Raw genomic sequence first — 20,726 nt, 5'->3', positions numbered from 1 at the left:
TCATCCACCCCAGACAACCCTAGACAGCCTCTTCCACGATGGATAAATTCTTGGGAACCATTCATGGACAACAGCTACAGTTAAGTCTACCAGAAATAGACTGTACTAATGCACACCCAAAACCTGCCAAAATAGTATGTTTTAAGAATTGTTTAGTAAGAAACAAAGAGCAGTCACAGACATTCAAAACTCCATGTGTTTAGAATAGCCTAACAAGAATCTGAAGACAAGCAGAGATCACTTTTATTAACCAATAGCTTCTGATTAACTCAAAATGGTAACTATAAAGGAAACAAATTATTTGTGCAATCTCTGTGGCCAGTTGCATATACCTCAGGAGGAAGTCTGTTCTGCTGAAATCCACCACAACAGGCTGATACATGCAACCCAGTCAAACATCAACAAATGCCATTCTGCATCCTGGTTTTATTAGTAGCCACAGAACTGCTTAGAGATCCTCTACTCCAATCTCCCTGCCATGGCAAGTCCTTAAAGAAAAAAAAAAGTAACCAGAGAAATAATACACCAAATAATACATCTGACTAGAACCAAGCTACTTTAGACTGCTAAATATTTTCTCAAGTCCTTATTAGGATCTGAAAGTGTATTTTATAACGGTTCAGTATCATCAGTGCAGTTATACTGACCATTGTTAAAGATCCTCAATCCATACAGGTATACAGCAAAAGAGGTTCTGCCTCAACACAAGGGGGACTTCTTCACTGCAAGGGTCACAGAGCACTGGAACAGGCTCCCCGGAGAGGTCGTGGAGTCTCCTTCTCTGGAGACTTTCAAAGCCTGTCTGGATGTGTTCCTCTGATCTGTGTTGGATAGCATTGTCCTGCTCTGGAAGGGCAGTTAACTCCTTGGGTCCCTTCCAACCCCTAACACCCTATGATCCTATGAATATACTACGACAGCATTAACAAGAAGTATGCCCAATTAAGTTTAATTGCATCAGAAGTGAACTCCCTCCAAATTAAGCACATTTGTGTAATTTACAATTATATACTTTTAAGGTACTACAGCAGACAATAAGAAGTTTCAGATTACAAAGACCTATAGTTCTGGGGGGTTGTTTTGTACAGCGAACTATGTAGATAAAGTTTCCAAACTGTGCTTTTAATTGTTTTTACCTGTTTGGTAACTGAAATCTGCTGATTTTAAATTCGACACAAAGCAGAACTTAGGAACACTTTGCAATAACAGTCCCTTGGAGCTTTCATGTACCAGGTGTGATTCTATTCCTAAAAATGCCAATCCACAGCTCTGTAGATTAGAAGAGCAAGTCTTAGTAGCATTTCCTTTGTCAAATTGGATACAGCTACTGTAGTAATATTGTAGCCTGAAGAACAATACGGGGTTGTTTTTGCCCCTTTAAAACCATCTCAAAGCTACTGTTTTCTGAGCTTGCCCAGCACTGCTCTAACTGCAACAGTAACCATCACTATAGAAAAAGAAGGCAGCAGAGAACACCATCAGGTCACAGGATGATAACCACACAAGTTTCCATGGTAACGCTCCCTAACATCTGATAAATGTTGCTTAAGCAGTGAAGATTATTTCCTTGCTGACAAATCATAAAAGCTGAGAAAATTTGAATTGGTGCTTATGAAAGACAACAAATGTGGAGTACTAAGTTGTAATTAAGTTAATGCAACAATACTGTTGAACTTTATCATTGGAGAGAATTGCCTAAGTATGGTAGTCAAAGTAAGACTGACTTTCAGTACCTGAAGGGCGCCTACAAAAAAGCTGGGGAGGGGATTTTTAGGCTCTCAGGAAGTGACAGGACTAGAGGAAATGGAGCAAAGCTGGAGTTGGGGAGATTCACACTGGATATGAGGAGGAAGTTCTTCATCATGAGAGCGGTGAGAGGCTGGAATGGGTTGCCCAGGAAGGTGGTTGAGGCCCCATCCCTGGAGGTCAGGCTGGCTGAGGCTGTGGGCAGTCTGCTCTAGGGTGGTAGGGTGTCCCTGCCCATGGCAGGGGGGTTGGAACTAGGTGGTGCTTGTGGTCCCTTTTAACCTTGACTGATTCTATGATTCTAACAGTCATCATACTGACTCAAGCCAGAGGCCCATGCAGCCTAGAACTGTTTTCTACAACAGCATTCAACATTCAAGGACAGCACACAAACTTGGTCACTTTTCTCAGCCTATTCCCTACCCACTCAAAAACCAAACCTTCCTAGCAGACTAAGTATGCAAGAGGACAAATCCCAGTCTAGTCATCCCTTCAGCATTTGCTTGTTGAGTGTTGTCTGGGTTTGACCACTCCTCCCCTCAATACACTAGTATGACCTGACATCATATCCCACCTCCCAAAAAAAAAATCACTGTTCAGTACATGCAAACTAAAACCCAGTCTAATAGTGCTTTACTGGAAGCCCTCCACCTTTTCTCATGACAGCTCAGTGTACATTTTAACTATTGCCATCTTGATTTTACAATCCTTGAACATATTTATCCCTTCTCCTCCTCTCTAAATTGAGGGAAAAAAGCACTGTTAATCCTCTTTAAGGCAGCCACTCTATTTTCAGTCATTCTAGCCACTCTCCTCTAAATCCAGGCAAAAAAAAAAAATATAAGCATAATTCAAAATGTGGACACATCATCATTCTATATGACAGCAAGATAACAACTTTTGTTTACCATGCTGTTCCAAGTCTGTTGGGCAGATTTGGTAACAGATCAAAAAGCCAGGTTTCAGTAGCTGGTTCAAAGGACACACAAACCCACCTAACCACCTATCTAAAGCTTTCTACTTTGACTGCTGTGATGACTCAAAGATCTAGTTCAAGCCAATACCATTTTTCTTTAATATATTGTATATATTACATACAGTATATCAAATATGCTTATTATTTCTAGAATACAGTATTGCAACCTATATTTCTATAATATAGTACTATGTTGAATTCAGACTGTCAAATTACTATGAAATTATACACAGAACTTACAAGAGAAATATGTAAGTAGCATTCTTGGAAGTGATGTAATCTCTCAAGTTTCTGCAGCACCCTCTGTTATCCCAGGTTAACCTTGAGAATAAAGGAAGGCTAATTTGAAAAGGGCAATCCAACTTAACTGAGCTATGAAAGTCTCTAGGTAGGTAACTACCAAACATGGCTGGCTTTACAAACTACCTTCCTTTAAAAGAGTTTCACTGAAGTAATAGCTAAAGTCTTTGAGTATCCTGTCCAGTCCAGGGTGCACTAGGCAGATGCTAGTACAGAACTCTAACTTCTGTCTACTGAAACAAAATGCAGGCAGCTCCAATTTGCCAAAGGCACTGGTAAGAGTGATCGCCCCTACTGTTGATCATGCCAAAGCAGATGACGTTAACCTCAGGTGCAAGAGTAATAACAGCCTCTTTTTTTTTTGCCTATATACACCTTTATAATGGAGAAAGCCCCATAAGACATTTTTTAAGTGACTACTATATACTCACATATCATCAGATTTCTGTCCCCTTTGGAATTTTAATGCCTGGTACTCAAACACAGCTAGCTTTATTTAGAGTCTGCTGCAAATACAAATCAGTTCTGCTGCAAAGCAGAGCACCAAACGTACTGATGCATTCAAATATTGATCACTTTGCTTTCCAATTATAGCTATGCACCAACTGTCACTATCTATGTACTTGCAGATCTGTAGAAGTTTATTTCTTCAGAGTCTTATTTGCAAACTGCTCCAACGGAGGCTTTTATGGCTGTTAACACTAATACTACGCTGAATGCATTACAGGTAACTTCCCTGCATTAAACTGTTCACTAAGTTTCAGTGTATAGAAAACTACAGGAGATAAGAGTGGCAGCACAAATGTCATCACAAAGTGTCTTCAAAGTGTCACAATACACTTAGCTAAGTGCAAAACAACTAAAATGAATTAGTGGAACTGCTTCTGATTATGATACACTACTGCAGTTCCAAAATATTTGTAAGCAAACTCCACTTTAGCACCTTCTGATATGCTGCTCCTCCTACTGGGAACTGTCAGCAGAAAGAAGGCATCAGAAGTCAGTAAAGTTTCCTCAGGAAATGTTGTCTCCTCCCCCTTCTTTTTTTTTAATCTTTTACCCAGAACAGCATTTTTTTTTAATCTGGAAGTTACTGACAGAGTTTATATGTTAAAGAACCCTGCAATAAAAGGCAACAACCCTACATTTCTTTTGAATGGCCATAGATCATAAGTTAAAGCCTTTTTCCATGCTGCTCAATAAGTAAAGTAACAACACTATAAAACTTAACTGCTACTGCCTCTTCCTCGTAGCATCCTCCAAAGCACAATGATCTAAATTCCACTGTAATTTACAGCTTTCATACTATAACTACAACTATTAGCATGATTAGGAATATATTCACTGTGCTGTTCATGGGCCATGTCTGAAAGAAAACTAATGGGCAACGTCTGTCAAGTCCTAGGCAGCTACATATACTGTGGGTAACTTAAAAAGAAAGGTTTTGGACCTATGGCCCAGGAAAATGGTGGAGTCACCGTCCCTGGAGGTGTTCAAGAAAAGCCTGGATGAGGCACTTAGTGCCATGGTCTGGTTGACTGGATAGGGCTGGGTGCTAGGTTGGACTGGATGAGCTTGGAGATCTCTTCCAACCTGGCTGATTCTATGATTTTATGATTCTATGCTTCTTTTTGTTTGTTTAGGGTTATGGCCCTCTGTTGTTGTCCCCATCCCCCCCAAAAAACATAGAAGAAAGTACAAAACAAGATTAAGAAAATGGTGGTATTCACTGTAAGTGGCTGTTATCTGAATACTATTTCTTTCAGCCAGCAGCCCACATGAAAACACAGGGACATTAAAACTATTTTAAAGAGGTAGGCTACTCAATCTCTCTTCTGGATAACTCACCAGGATTTCTTCCCCAATCATTATGTTTCCCATCTAGTTGTTACAAAACAAAGAGGAGATACTATGCCAGCAAGAAAGGTCATCACATTTAGTCAGTGAAATGGAAGTTTCTGGGTGGCTTTTTTTGGTAATTTTCCTTTTTATCTGATATTTAAAGGGCAGCTGTGAAGCTGGTCTCACTGCACCAGTTTACTGCACACACATAAAAGAAAGCCAGGTAAACTATTGCTCTTCAGCCTGTTTGCATATTAATAAGCATCACTGAAGTTTAGTAACTGTAATCCTAATATCAACACCTTAGAGTTCAGCCAAGAATGTTTTTCAACTGTGAAGATGAACATCTGCTCTGTTTAACAAGGTAGTAAGACTGGATAGAGCATAGGCAAAGAAACAGACACACATTAAGCCTATCAATTTAATGTTAAGTGATCACCAAAAAAATAAAGCATTCTTTTCTTTTCCCCTAATAAGCAAGTAGAAAAATATAAATTGCCTTTGTCCATCTGCTGCTGCTGACTCCAAGCTGGTGTTAGTAGCTGGGAAAGAGGCAGGACCTTCTGTAGGAAAGGTTATCAAAAACATTGGCTACCACTCAGATTACCTCTTCAGCTGTCTGCTCTTCAAGTGTTTAATATATCAACCTATCTTGAATCAAAGATCTAACCACGTTAATCACAGATGTGACAACTCTGAGCCTGGCAGAAACTTCAAGAAGCAGCTATGCAATGCCATCTCCTGCATGAAATGGAATGAATCACTCAAAATAAAAGCTGTACTTTTCTAAGTGGAAGTATGAAGGCTTTGCTTTCTTTGGATCTGTGCATCCTTTCTTTAGTTTCCTGGTTTACAAAGTTAAAACAACTCCTGTGAAAACTTGTACCAAGAATACAGGAGGAGGAGACCATTAGTTTTTGGAGAATCCATGGCAGTTATTCCATACAAGGGTGACTTTAGTCTACACCCTTCTTGTTGGAAAAACCTGACCTCCATTCTCCACCAGTATGGTTCATAAGAACACCACACAGTTTAGGTGGGACAGGCTTATACTTATTCTAGACATAGTATAATTGTGCTGACCACTGCTTCTATCTCAATTTTAGAAGGAAAATAAGCTTCAGTTTGCCCAAGGAGAAACCAGGTTTTGTTATTACTTTGTAAAGGCATCAACAAAAGAAAATTCCATTACATACAGTAAAAAGAATAAGGCTGCCCTTAGTTATTTCTGTCATGCTGTGATCAGTGTTCTACAGAGAAGGTCAGGTAGCAGATTTTGCAAACCACAAGGCTTCAAATTGTACTTTTCCAAGTATTACAAGACAAGCATCACTGTTATTAAAAATCAGTTTCATACATTTTAATTAGCTCACCCATCCTAGTCTAAGACTCCTCCAAGCATTTCATCATGCACTTTTGCTATACTAGCAAGCACACATTTCAGGTTTTATCTGCTTTCACAACATTCAAATCAAATGACAAATGCCTAAGTACAAAACCACTGAGAGGAAAACTGCTGTAAACAAATGCTAGGCAAGATCTATTCTTGGATATCAGTCAAAAAAATGTTACTAATGAAAATACTAAATATCTTAATTCATTAATTGATACAAGCTGCCTCAGCAAAAGCATTATCAATAACTGGAATTACCTTATGGTTTAAGAGAAGCTTGAGGATTCAAAATAGACTGAGCCTTTGTAGGAAGTGATTAAGTTACAACAACTAGTATGCAAATCAAGATTGTCATCAAGTCGTACAGTTCTCAGACAGAAAAGCACTTTCAGAATCCCTTGCCAAGGAGAGATTTCAACTGTAAGACAAAATGGTTCCCATTCGTGGCAGAGCATCTTCAAGTGAACATCGTCATGTCAGATCAGGCTAGGTTATACACACAGAAAACAGAATTTCATGCAAGCCTTTTAAAACTCAAGATGAATCAGGACTCAGTAGGAGTCTCCATAGGCTGACAGCATCGCTACGCACTTCAGAAATCTACTAAATAATTATTCCACTCTACACAGTCCTCAGTATGAAAATATTCCACTTTTAGCTATTTCCAAGATCTTCATGCAGCAACACAAGTACCACAGCCAGAGATTTAAATTATGTCATTAGACCTTTACCCATATTTGCATTGGAAGTCAAGAGAAGTAGTGACTTAGTGCTCTCTTTGATAAACATGCAAGCTGTCTTATTATTATTACTACAAAAGCACTGACATGAAAAAAGTCACCCAAGATCTCCCCAGTCTAATATAAAAAATGGTTATGCTTGATTAGAATTCAAATACCAGCTGCAATACCAGGATTTAAACCTACAGATCAGCAAAAGCTATTGCTGCAAGACAGCATACTGACAGTGGGCATGCAAATGAGCTCTCATACGTGGTTTTGGTTCACAAGTACCACAAACCTCTTACTCAGGCTGGCAAACAGAGACACTTCATGTCAAATATTTACATTTCTGGGAAAAGGACAATCAGACATAGTAGTTGCAGGTCTAAGAACCTGCATATTTCAAAAAACTTAGAGTGATCAGTTTCTGGTACACTCCAAAAAGGGCCACGCCAAGAGCAGCAAAAGGAAAAGAGAAGACCCAAGAGATTAAAGACCTATCACAGTATTAGTTTTCACAGAATCAATCATAGAATCAACCAGGTTGGAAGTGACCTCCAAGCTCAGCCACTCCAACCTAGCACCCAGCCCTGGCCAACCAACCAGACCATGGCACTAAGAGCCTCATCCAGTCTTTTCTTCAACACCTCCAGGCACAGCGACTCCACCACCTTCCTGGGCAGCCCATTCCAATGCCAATCACTCTCTCTGACAACAACTTCCTCCTAACATCCAGCCTAGACCTCTCCTGGCACAACTTGAGACTGTGTCCCCTTCTTCTGTTGCTGCTTGCCTGACAGAAGAGACCAACCCCACCTGGCCACAGCCTCCCTTCAGAGAGTTGGAGACAGCAACGAGGTCAGCCCTGAGCCTCCTCTTCTGCAGGCTGCACACCCCCAGCTCCCTCAGCCTCTCCTCACAGGGTTGTGCTCCAGGCCCCTCACCAACTTTGTCGCCCTCCTCTGGACACCTTCCAGCACTTCAACATCTTTCTTGAATTGAGGAGCCCAGAACTGGACACAGCACTCAAGGTGTGGCCTGACCAGTGCTGAGCACAGGGGCAGAAGAACCTCCCTTGTCCTGCTGGGCACACTGTTCCTGATGCAGGCCAGGATGCCATTGGCTCTCTTGGCCACCTGGGCACACTGTTGGCTCAAGTTCAACCTACTATCTACCAGTACCCCCAGGTCCCTTTCTTCTTATTTAAACTGCTAAGAACTCTATTTTTTCAAAATGTGGAACAATCACCAGTTAGCTACGACTAAGAACAAAGTGAACAGAACTGATAACTAAGGGCACACCCAGACACCTTCAGTGTAATGCATAAGAACACGTAGCTTTCTCTTGTGAAAATAAAGACCTGTCTGCTTAGAAGAAACTATGCAGGTAGAAAACTTCTGCTAAAAAAGTAAGTTTTCTTAGGAAGAGTTTGCAATACTGATTTGTACTTTCAGGAATTATCATATCAGGTCACAAACTCTATCTATTTTTCCAATGTGACTTCACTGGATCTGCCCATTTGTTTTCCTGCAACAATAAGGCTACTTCAGTTCCAAAAGCCTTTCCAATGTGACTGAGAAAGAACAAATCCACTAAAAACTCAAGTTAAGAGCCTACTGAATTAGATTTCTAGTACAGTACTTAAGCTAGGTCCCAGCTGTCCAATTTCCTACATTTTATCCCTAACATCATCAGATCATACAATCCCTATCTCCCTTAGTGTTTCACAAATAACTAGGAGGTACAAGCAAAGAGGCTGTGCCAGCACTATGGTTAACACTCACAGCCTTGCAAACTCTGCCTGCTTTCTGAAGCCATCAGCTTCCCTAAGCTCACTGTAGTCCAGCAAGCCTGAAGGTGCAACGCTATACCCACTAGGCTTCTGCTCACTCTGTCAGTAAAACAATGACAGGGAAGAAAAGTTTCCATTCTGAAGTCTGGTTTTGTTAATTACAGTATGAGACTTAGAATTATTCTTCAGGTATTTCTGAACAAAATCAATTAATACTAAAAGATGCTTAGCAGAATTACAGTATAAGCATTAGTCCCTCAAATCAAAGGCCTCCTGCAGCACAGACTCGTTGCTCTGAGCTGCGCCTATTCCACCATGACCTTACTCATAATGCTCTCAAGCAATATGGCTGCTCCAACACGGTCTTACCCATGCCTACAGTCCCTCCAGGGGAGTACCTCATTTGCAATGGCCTTTTCCACAGCCACATGCTGAGGTACTCCAGCATGCCCTCTTGCACACCCACTAATGCTTCAAAGTGTGCCCTCTCCAGCATGGTCACATCCTTGGACCACAATCTTTTGAGAGGTGCATCTGCTCTGACAGCCAGTCAAGGCCACAGATGCTTTGAGATGTACCTGCTCTGGCATGGGCTTATCAACAGACATGTGAGGATGACCTGCTCCTGCATGGACTCATATGCAGATCACAGTGCTTCTGACTTCAGATCGCACCGGAGCTCCAGCCTGTCCAGTACAGCAGCACTGGAACAGCAACAATGCTCTGACAATCTCTTAGCTCAGACACATCACTGCCATTATCAAAATGCTCCCATATTCCTGGAGGTGTCCAAGAAAAGACTGGATGAGGCACTTAGTGCCAGGGTCTAGTTGACTGGATAGGGCTGAGTGATAGGTTAGACTGGATGATCTCAGAGGTCTCTTCCAGACTGGCTGATTCTGTGATAATAAGATAAGCAGTTCAGCAAAGAGTAAAAGCAAGAGAGCAGCCACTAGTAAGCACCACAGCCAAATGTACAGTAAAGCAAGACTCCTGACAGGCACAGAAGTCTGCCAATGGTTAGACAGCTATAAATCTATCTAGCAACTTCCAATCAAATCTGTCATTATTCTATGATTATCTTAAACCCTTTGAACCCCACAACGGGCACAGAAAAGGAGTGCCATAGGGTAATGCTAGCCAGCAGCAAACTCTCACACAGCCACTCACTAACTCCCCGCAGTGGGATGAGGGCAAGAAATGATAAACTCATGGGTTGAGATAAGGACAACTTAATAGGTAAGCAAAAGTCACATAGAGAAGCAGAGCAAGATAAGAAATCCATTCACTACTTCTCATTGACAGGCAGCAGGTTCAGCCACCTTCAGCAAAGCTCAGCTGCATCACATAATAGTTAAGTGAAGACAGAACACCCCTTTGGTCATCTGTCTGGGCTGTGTCTCCTCCCAGCTTCTTATGCATCCCCAGCTTACCCCGTGGCAGGGCAGAGTAAGGAACAGAAAAGGCCTTGACTGTGTAAACAGTACTCAACAATAGCAGAAAATATCCCTGAATTATCAACACTGTTTTCAGCACAAACCTCAAACACAGCCCCATACCATCTACTGTGAAGAAAGTTAACTCTATGCCAGCCAAACCCAGCACATCAGGTCTCCCAGCAAGTGTAACCATGGCTTTAAAAACACGCCACCTTATTCATTCTTAGTTATTTGTGTATAGTTATAGCTAGGTAGGACATATTTGCTATAAATACATACTTTTTTTTAAATGACATCTCTACTTTGTCCTTACTTAATTTCAGATTATCCAAGGGCAGCTGGTTTTCTTTATTTAGAGAGTGGGAATTTTTCACTGAAAGAAAGGATGAGAGCACTAATTGATATTCACTTGAACTAAGGCCAGGAAGAAATAAGAAATGTGGTAGCCTTTTAAGAAACATTAGTGTGATGAGATTAATGTAGATTTTAAGCAAAGCAGTTTTACTTTTTGGAACCACTCTATGTGAATTGGGTAGCAAGGTAGCCAATAAATATTTTCTTATTACCAGATAATCACAAAGTGTCTCCGGCATGGCACTACTGCAGTATTTTTAGTAACTTTATCCATGTTCTCTTCCCAAACCAAGAAGATTTTCTCCAAATCCAGAAGAATGTTGGCAGAGGTTAGGACTATTCTCCTCAGTGCACACATGCCAGAAAAAAAACTGCCTGACAGTTCATCAAACAGTTGTTTAGGGTTGGTACATTCACAGAATAGACAGAATCACAGAATAATTTCAATTGGAAAGCACCTCCTGGGTCCACTTGGACCAGTCTCCTGCTTGAAGCTGTGCCAACTTCACAAAAGCACAGATTAATGTTTAACTACTTGATACCTAACACATCTGGGACATGAGATCAAAACACACCCTGGTAACAACAGCTAAAACCCTGTAAGAATGATGGAAATCAAAAGGTATTGGCCTGCAGTGACAAATGAAGCCACAAAGAGCTTACACTGACCATTGCAGTCTGAAATCAATAGCAAGCACAATTGTTCCTTAGGGAATACATCCACAAGCATCCAGCACTGTGAGAAGGGTGAGCCTGAGGCAGAAATATCCCACTAGCCAACAGTTGGAGTGAATGTCCTCTAATCAATACCACAAACTCAGACTAACTAGATGTATGGGTGTATGCAAAAATGCCACAAAACTCACTAATTTTAACCCACCAGGCCTGGTATCAGGGACAAGAAAAAAAAGCATTAAGAGTAGCAAGTCTACTTTTAATCTAGCTAGGGAGATAAGTCAATCACTTTCAGTTTATTCATGCTTACAATTACTCTATCCTCTGAATCTATAAAGTATTTATGTTATTTTTTATTTATCTCAAATTCTCTGATTCCACAAAGTATTTATGTTGCTTTATATTTATCTCAAATTGATAAATATGCTATGTCAGTGGACTCCCAGTATATTTCTATCTACAGATCTTGGTTCTTCAGAAGACTCCTTATTTTTATTCTTACATTTCAGTGTATCAGTACTGGAGACAACATCTAGCAGCTGTGCATTAAAATGCTCCCTCTTTCTCTGCTAGTGGATAGTAGTGTGGTTAAGAAAATTCTTGATCATATTCTGGTTTAACCAGTACTGGGTTTGAAATTAAAATACCTGAATTGTAGACATGCTTGAATAAAGAGAACGTGTTCTGTGAAGGGTTTAGCTGACAAATGGCCCAAAGTCAACCAGGGCTGTTACATGAATTTCTTCACACATGATTGAAATCTAAACCATGTAACCTCATTCCTTGATTTAAGAGTATTTTCTTGAACACTCTTTCTAAAAAAACTTTCTCAACTGCCCATATCACTCACTTGTAAGAAAGAAGCGAAAACTTGGCAAGAAGCACCTGTACCTGAAGATGCAAGGAAACCACTTATACCCAGCTCCCTCCCATCTGCTTGTAGGCAATGGAAGAAGCATTATCATTCACAGAATCAACCAGGTTGGAAGAGACCTCCAAGATCACGCAGGCCAACCTAGCACCCAGCCCTGAACAATCAGCTAGACCATGGCACTAATTGCCTCACATCCAGGCTTTGCTTCAACACCTCCAAGGATGGTGACTCCACCACCTCCCTGGGCAGCCCATTCCAATGCCAATCACTCTCTCTGACAACAACTTCCTCCTAACATCCAGCCTAGACCTCCCCTGCCACAACTTGAGACTGTGTCCCCTTGTCCTGTTGCTGGTTGCCTGGCAGAAGAGACCAATCACACTTGGCTACAGCCTCCCTTCAGGTAGTTGTAGACAGCAATGAGGCCTCCTCTTCTCCAGGCTAAACTTCCTTTCCTTCCGTGCACTTACAACATGAATGCAGAAGATTAAGATTTTTTTTCCTGACTTTCTAGGATTTACTCTCAGTGAATACCACTTTACCATCTGCCTACTCCACAACTCCTTTCAAGACACTTTTGAAGCTCTTTTAGTCACTAGCTACCACTTCAATGAACCCTTGCCCACATCTTGTTTGTAAATATCTTTTTAACAGTTAAGTCATCCTGTAGATCAGCATTTCTCAATTGTGCTTTTATCTTTCAGCAGTGGAATCAAATAAGCATTTCTTGCAAGTTTCACTCCTTCCTAGAGTGCTTTTCAAACACAGAAAGTTGAGAAGCTAGTCTGTGCTCCTCCATCCCAAGGAGCAAGTAATCACAGGAGATGCAATTTCTGCAGTGTTCCTGGGTTACAGGAATAATCTATCATCTGAGTTTGAGGGATTTGAACCAGTTCTTCTGAAAATCAAGATCTGTATCAAGGTACTGAGAAACATTATTGATCTTCTACTTAGGGGAGCACCAATGTTTTAGCCTCTGCATGAAACTACTTCTCCTCCCTTACAAAATACACTGTCAACATTACCACTTCCTCTCACAGGAACTGTTGTTCCCATCACAGTCTTGTAATATTTCTCTTGGTTATTTAGAAAGCAATTCACCCTCAGAATTCATGTGTAGTCACAGACAAGTGCAAACAAATAGGTTTTATCAAGTTTTTACTCAAACTGCAACACCATGTTGTCTAAAATTAAAGGTAAGCTCTAAGCAGGTGCATTTTGATCCCTCCTTTTCCTCTAAAGAAAATTCTTACTTTTAGGTCTCTGTTTTCTCATCTATTCTACCAACATAGGAGTAATTAACAACACATTCACACTTCTTCATTTAAATCAACTTTATCATCTCATAAAACAAAATTTTATGGGGTTAGAGGCCTTTAAAATATGTCATTAAGAGTGCAGCATGGTCATTATTCTTACTCATGTTTTGAACTTAGACATTTTAGGAATTCCTAATAGGTATTATAGATATCATACAAGCTACTTGACTTCAGCCTCTTCTCAAAGACTTGGGATTTAAATTTTAACTTTTCAATTTGTAAAAGTCAAGTCTCTCGAGACAACCTTATGGAATAGTGATATCAACCAAAAGTTCTATTTGCAGACTAATAAAGGCAGGAAAGACAAGATGTACCTACAGTTTAAAGAGAATTAAGTCCACTTTCCTATTAAGATGGCCTAAGTTTTCTCCAAAGAGGTCAATCAGTTCCAGAACAACAGAATTAAGCCAATCCCCTTTTGTTGAAAAGGAAGGTTTGGGCAGTTGTAGCATGGATTAAAGAATCCACACAGCATCTTCCATTAAAAATAAAAGTTTAAACACATATGTTATTACATGGCTTGGATAGTACCATATGGCTAGGGTAGCATATGGCTATGAACATATGGGTAGTCCACTTTTTAGTGAGTAAAAAGAAGCAGGGTTAGCGGTGCTTTATTCCACAAATTCATTCTGTTCACGTCAATCACTTGGAATAATTAATAAATGAGATAGAATTCCCATATCCTTTGGTATCTCCATCTGAAACCATCTTTTAGCAATAGAGAAGCAGCAGCAGGCAATGAGAGTATTACAAAGCTTATCTCAAGAAGAAACCCACAAAACAAAAATAAAAAACAACAAACAAACAAACAAACAAAACCACACTCTGAAAAATCCCCACCAGACTTTTTCTATCCCAGGGGATACAACAGAAAAGAGCTCAGCCCAGGTCTCTTCAGATTTGCCATCAGATGCTATAAGCTGTCAATAACCCTCTACAAATTGTATGCACTACCTTGAGATAATCAGAGCTGAGTAAGGCATACCTCCTATCTTTGACACAACTTGGAAGTGACACAAAGAACAGCCTGGCCACCTACCAACATGAAGAAAAGTTTTTCTCCTCTCCTGCATGCCTGGTTCCCACCAAACTTCTGAATGGGTGCAGCTGAATCAAACCATCACCCACGTGAAGTGTGCTAACTCCATTTCAGGTAAAAGGATACAGTCTCAGTGCACCAGTCTGAGTTCCAATGGCCAGTATTTTCTGAACAGGATCAAATGCCAAAGCTGAAGGTTGATAGGGGAAACCATGGCGTACAGTCTAACAAGCCAGATCACCGCAGTCACGGGTCAAACAGCAGATCAAAAATAAACAGAATCAATACTGAATGCTATGGAAGAGGATTCCATGTTAATCACAATTAAGAATTACAAAGCATTTTAACAACAGACTGAGAAAAATCAGTTGTCTTAAAAATCTTTTGTAATTGATTCATCTAAGTCATAACTACTCATACAACCTTGATCATCAAGTGACAGTTACACTTACTAAAACTTCATTTAAATCTAACATTTATTCTGTGCAAGGATTTTAGTAACTCAGCTTCCCCCCCCCCCCCCCCCCCCCCCCCCCCATCCTCCATCTCCCTTGTTGTCCAAGTAATTTTATTTTCAGCTCTTACAAAGAGATGTTCCTAGGAAGTCTGGCAACAAAACCAGACTTGTCATTAGAACTATCACAAATTACTAGGCTTGCTTTTCTGGGAATCGCTTCAATTTCAACCTGACAGGCCCCACATGTCAGTGTGACCTCTCTCGCTCTATTTATAAATAAAGGAAAGAAAAAAAACACACAAACACCAAAAACCCAACCAACAAAAACACCCAAGCTACAGCGAGCTAATCTCTCACCCGCTGCTTCCCCCCAAGAGCCAAAAAACAGCCCCCAAGAGACAAAACCAGAAAACAGTCTATCAAACAAAGGAAACCAAAACCTCAGCCATGAAATTCTTTCCTAACATGAAGCTGTAGGCACCTTTAGCTTTTTGGTTAACCAACATGGATTTGATAATTGACCAAACTACCCTTCTCAGACTGCAATTAACCAGAATCAAGAACCTAAGTGTCCCCTACTCTTATTTCTGTTAATAAACGTATACAACATAGGCCATACTACAGCTAGCATTTCAATTTTCAAATCTTTAGTCTAGAAGATCATTTAAAGACCTCACAAATGCATAGCACACTTCTGATATAGTCCTTTTACTTTGCTGAAGTTGCACTCCACAACTCTCAGTATTTCATAGTGAATAAAATCTAACTGGTACCAGCTCTGTTTTTTTAACGTACCCTTTAGGAACAACTTGCAGAAACACCTGCAGTACAAGATAAAACACGGAGAAGAATCCACACACAAGCTCATCCATATCAAGTTAGGCCACGGGTGCATTGTAAACATAAAATGGGCACTGATATTCAAATCAGTTTTTAATTCTTCTTGGTCCAGCTGGTGGATTAATTCGCTACATCATTTTCTCAAGTGTGCAGACAAACCACGGTTATTGTTTCACACACGAGCAAATTTAAACAACAACAAAACCCCAAAAAAACCCCCAGGAACTTTGTCTCTGGAGAAGATTTGCAATAGCAAATGCAACTTGCCAACATGCTGCAGCAAAACCACCACAAACGTCTACAGCCCTTTTGAGGCGCAAAAGAACAGGACCAATGCATTTCCAAATAATGCAGAGCGACAGATCCCCTGTCCTTCGGGGCCATCAGAAGAGACTTTTACTCAAATGCCGCGATAATCTGATCAGCACTACAGTTCCGTATCACTGCTTCCCTCATCCATCCCACTCCTTCTACGAAGCCTCCATGAACACTCAGTATTACATGCCTGGGAAGAGCCTAAAAGACGACAAACCCTGAAACTCTCCAGGAAAGATGACTACGGAAATCCAGTAAGATCTGCACAGCTACATCCACCGCTTCCTTCCTATCTCCTCCTCCCAAATCAGTAAATCCAAGCAAGCAAACAGGAGCGGCGAGCAGACTCAGTGAGGGCTGTACCCAGGCAAAGCCTGCAGCGCTCATCGCCAGCCGGCTCGGCTGCAGCATTCATTCACCTTGCAGAGCTGGAAGTGCTCGGACTGGAGCGTCTCCTGGATTTCGGTCTCCCGGTTTCCCGCCTGCTGCTGTTGCGCGGCGGACGACGCCGAGGCGACTGCGGAGACCGCTGTCAGGCCGTCCAGCACCTTCCTGATGTTAAATTTCCTCATGGTCTTCGGCGGCGGCGCTCCCCCGGCCTCGCCGCCGCCGCCGCGCTGTCACTGCCGCCTGCCGCGCCGCGCCGCCCACCCCGCAGGCGGCAGACGAGCCCCCGTCGGGAGGGCGGTGCAGGGGCGGCCCGCAATCAAGGGTGCCGCGCTCTCCGCCGCGGGGCAGCGCTCCTCCTCGTCCGCGGGGCGGGCGGCCAGCTGTCAGTCCGGCAGTGCAGAGGCGCTCCTCATTGGGGCCCGCGGGCTCAGGGACAGGGACTGAAGCCAAGCAAACAGGAGCCGGTCAGCCCCACCAGCGCCGCCAACGTCGCCCGCGGCCGACCCGCGCCCAGTCTGCCGGGGAGCACAGCTCGCCCCGGGCCCGGCTGGCCCCACCCCGGCTGCCCGTCCGCCCCTGGGGGTGTGCGGGCTGCCTCTTCTCTCCACGGAGCCTCCGCGTACCCCCGCGCAGCCCACCTCACATTGTGGCAGCTGTAGCCACCGCTGTCACCCGTCTCAGCGTGTGTATGTGCGCGTATGCCGGTCCCCCCCCGCCGCCGCCGCCGCAGTCTCTCCCCCCTTCGCAGGCGCCCGCCCCGCGGCTCAGGCACCCTCTGCCGCCTCAGAGCTGCGCGTGCCGCCAGCCAGCAGCCACTGGGGCTTCTCACGGCTGCTGCCAGCGGCTGCTGCTGCTGCCGCCGCCCGCCCCCACAACCATCACCATCCTCATCCTCCTCCTCCGGCCGCCGCGGAGGGCGCCTCCCCCGCTTCGCATCGCTCCCCCTTGCCTGACAACGCGGAAGCGCAGCGCCCCGGGGAGGAGAGGCGGTAGCGACGGCGACTATCGCGGCACCCTTTCTCGCAGCACCGGGGAGGCCGCGCATGTGCGCTAAGAGCGCCGGCACCCGGATGTGGCCGTGTCTGCCCCCCCGCCGTGCTGAGCTGAGGCGAGCCGCGCGGAGGCCGGAGCGGCCCGCGGAGTGCGGGTGGGGCGCGGCGCAGGAGGGCACCGCGCTGGTCGTGTGCTGGGTCTTGGCCTCCGGCCAGATGGAGGCAGGAGCAAGTAACAGGTGTTGGCAGTGACTGAAGGCTTTGGCGGGTAGCACAGCCCCTGCCGCGGCGCTGGCGGCGCACGGCCCCTCCTGCGGCGGGAGCTGCGCTTCCCGGGTGGTTGCGCGCAGGACTCCTCTTCAGCGGCTCTGGCCAGCCGGAGCTGGCGCGAGCTGCGCCTCATCGCCGTCGTGGCAGGTGTCAGCCCGCCGAGAGGCAGCGCCGCCAGGGTCCCCTCACAGTGCGGCACGGGGAGCGGCGGCGGCCCGGCCGTCGTGGCAGGTGTCAGCCCGCCTAGAGGCAGCGCCGCCAGGGTCCCCTCACAGTGCGGCACGGGGAGCGGCGGCGGCCCGGCCGTCGTGGCAGGTGTCAGCCCGCCGAGAGGCAGCGCCGCCAGGGTCCCCTCACAGTGCGGCACGGGGAGCGGCGGCGGCCCGGCCGTCGTGGCAGGTGTCAGCCCGCCGAGAGGCAGCGCCGCCAGGGTCCCCTCACAGTGCGGCACGGGGAGCGGCGGCGGTGCTGGGAGCGAGACGAAAGGAGTGTTTCCAACAGCAGTTACGATCAATGGAGGGTTATGGTGCCCCCATATCCCTCACCCTGACCACCGTGCTGCTTGAGGGCCACGCGCGTCGTGCGCTGGCGGCCTGGGAGCGGTTCATAGGCACAAGCGGACGGCCCCCAGAGGTGCTGCGGAGCTGGCGCTGCCGACCCCCGGCCCTCACGTCCTGAGGCGAGCCGCGAGGATTACCGAAGTGCTTCCTTTGATTCTCACGGCAGCGAAACTGATTTAAGTAGGTAGCATAGAGTTAAACGTTTCTTTCCACTATCTGTCGTGTTCTGGTTTGTTTGGTTTTTTTTCTTTCAGTTTTAGATTGCTGCTGTTTTTCAATCTAGTCAATGGTCAGGTAATAGGTGTTACACTTAGCTCAGTCGTGACTCTTTCCTGAACTTTCTTTTCAGCTATAATGCGCTGGTGATCAGACATTTACTTTTGGAGGGAAAGCTGAGAGAGAATCATAGAATGGTTTAGGTTGGAAGGGACCTCAAAGATCATGCAGGGCCAACCCCTTACCATAGGCAAGGACACCTCTCACGAGAACAGGTCACTGAAGGCCTCATCCAACCTGGCCCTGAACACCTCCAGGGAGGTTGTGGGGCACATTGGGTGATTCTGTGCTCCACAACCTCCCTGAGCAACCTGCTCCAGTGTTTCACCACCCTCACTGTAAAGAACTTCTTCCTAACATCTAGTTTAAATCTCCCCTCTTCCAGTCTAAACCCATTACCCCTTGTCCTGTCATTACAAGACCTTGTCAATAGTTCTTCCCTAGCCTTCCTGTAGCCCTTTTCAGATACTGGAAGGCCAATGCAAGATCTCGAAACCTTCTCTTCTGCAGGCTGCACAGCCCCAACTCTTGTAATCTGTCCTCACAGCAGAGCTGCTGCAGCCCTCTAACCATCTTTGTGGCCCTCCTCTGGACTTGCTCTAAGTGTTCCATGTCCTTCTTTGTGCTGGGGACTCCAGAGCTGCACACCGTACTCCACACGGGGTCTGAGGAGAGCAGAGTAAAGGGGCAGAATCCCCTCCCTTGCCCTACTGACCATGCTGCTCTTGATGCAGTTCAGGACACAGAGCTATGATTCCAGACATTGTCTTAGCTTTTCAAGCAATAGCAGGAATGCCTTGGCAGTAAAAGCCCACACACAGAAAAAATGGCCTAAGTGGTACTTGATAGCTAGGCATGTTTTATTAGCACAGCAAATGTGGTATTGCACAGAGGGATAAGTGAAATCAGAACACAGAAAAAACAGTTAAGATGCAGCCATTGCGATAACCTCAAAAGTGAAAGTTCCACACTCTTCTTTGACCAGTAACCCTGCATCAATTTACATCACATAGCCAGCACATACATGATGTATAAGCATTTGAAAGAAACCAAACCAGTTTGGATATTCCTGCAAAATGATTGACTCATGACCTTACAGAGCTGTTCCCCTGTGTTACCAGGACTGCTGGACACTTCCTCAAGTCATCCTCACAAAATGTGAAAGAATGCCTCCAGAGGTGGCAAAAATCCTAGAAATAAGACTCCAGTAAGGATCAGTAGATTACTGATCTAAAAATAAACTTACTTTTTAAGAGAGAATTGTGTGCATTTTCAGTATGTCTTCAATTATTCATTACATATTTTAGGTAACTTTAGTTACAGAAGTAACGTGCAGTTTTTCTACCTATTCACATATCCTTATTGTAATACACTAAACTGGGAAGAAAACTTGTAGAGTTGGCCACTTGAACTCTTAAATTTTTAGAGGAGAGTTTGGATTTCATTTTTTTTTTACATCAGCACCTACAACAAGGAAAAAGTTATTAATTATTGCAGCATTGTAACAATACCTGTAAATATTTAGGCAGAGGATACAAAGCACAGGACATTGAGGCAACGGCCCTCTTTCTAGTTGATGCCATTCAACAAATCAATGCTTTGTGTTTCTTAACCCTGTAAAAATCTACTGGCAATTAGGCCTTTCAATGTTACAGTTCAGCAAACAGCCCTGTTGTGTCTCTGGATTTGTCTGCTTTATGTCAGAGCTTCTTTGAGGCTTCCAGCACTTGCCCAATAACCACATCCTGTTTACAAATGGGAACAATTCTGCTGAACTTTGTGTTTCCCTTTTAGACCATCCTGATTCTGATGTCTGAAATCTCTTGCCAGTGTTTTATACCCCAGTCCAACGCCTAAGAGTCTTGCACAGCTGAGTAAGAAGCAGTCAGATCCAACTAGTTTGCAACATCTTCGAGCTCAACTATCCAGCTGTGACAGAGCCACTGTTAAATGCTCAGCAGCACATCTTCATTTGCCACACAAATTCCTGGCCTCTAAGTGAATCCTCTTGGCTTTGGTCTTCTTCACCCACCTTTCATTACTGATGTATTTATTTACTGCTCCTAGAAAAGGGGAGAGAGGATCACCTGCTTATTTCTTGATCAAGCAAGCAAGCAAGCACCATTCCTAATAGGTATTAGAGGCAACGAGC

At 44.1% G+C, this 20,726-nt stretch overlaps 1 protein-coding gene across 4 annotated transcripts in view; it reads right to left on the bottom strand.

The window, feature by feature from the left end:
• STXBP5 (syntaxin binding protein 5) overlaps nt 1-17,429 on the bottom strand; it is a 131,157-nt gene extending 113,728 nt beyond the window's left edge. For 3 of the 4 annotated variants that reach the window (XM_064158274.1, XM_064158272.1, XM_064158275.1), the window contains exons 1-2: nt 16,506-16,846; nt 14,601-14,698 (exon numbers count right to left, since the gene is read on the bottom strand). In XM_064158274.1, the coding sequence (XP_064014344.1) occupies nt 14,601-14,698; nt 16,506-16,658 (251 nt within the window). In that variant the 5' untranslated portion in view covers nt 16,659-16,846. Of the gene's footprint in view, nt 1-14,600; nt 14,699-16,505; nt 16,917-17,358 lie in introns of those variants that run through there. The other variant, XM_064158271.1, reaches the window with a different exon arrangement.
• Between the last annotated feature and the right edge of the window lie 3,297 nt (nt 17,430-20,726).

This window comes from Pogoniulus pusillus, chromosome 18 (assembly GCF_015220805.1).
Source record: "Pogoniulus pusillus isolate bPogPus1 chromosome 18, bPogPus1.pri, whole genome shotgun sequence".
NCBI classification, from domain to species: domain Eukaryota; kingdom Metazoa; phylum Chordata; class Aves; order Piciformes; family Lybiidae; genus Pogoniulus; species Pogoniulus pusillus.
The sequence above is the reverse complement of the archived record's forward strand: the minus strand, read 5'-3'. Positions and strand labels throughout refer to the sequence as shown.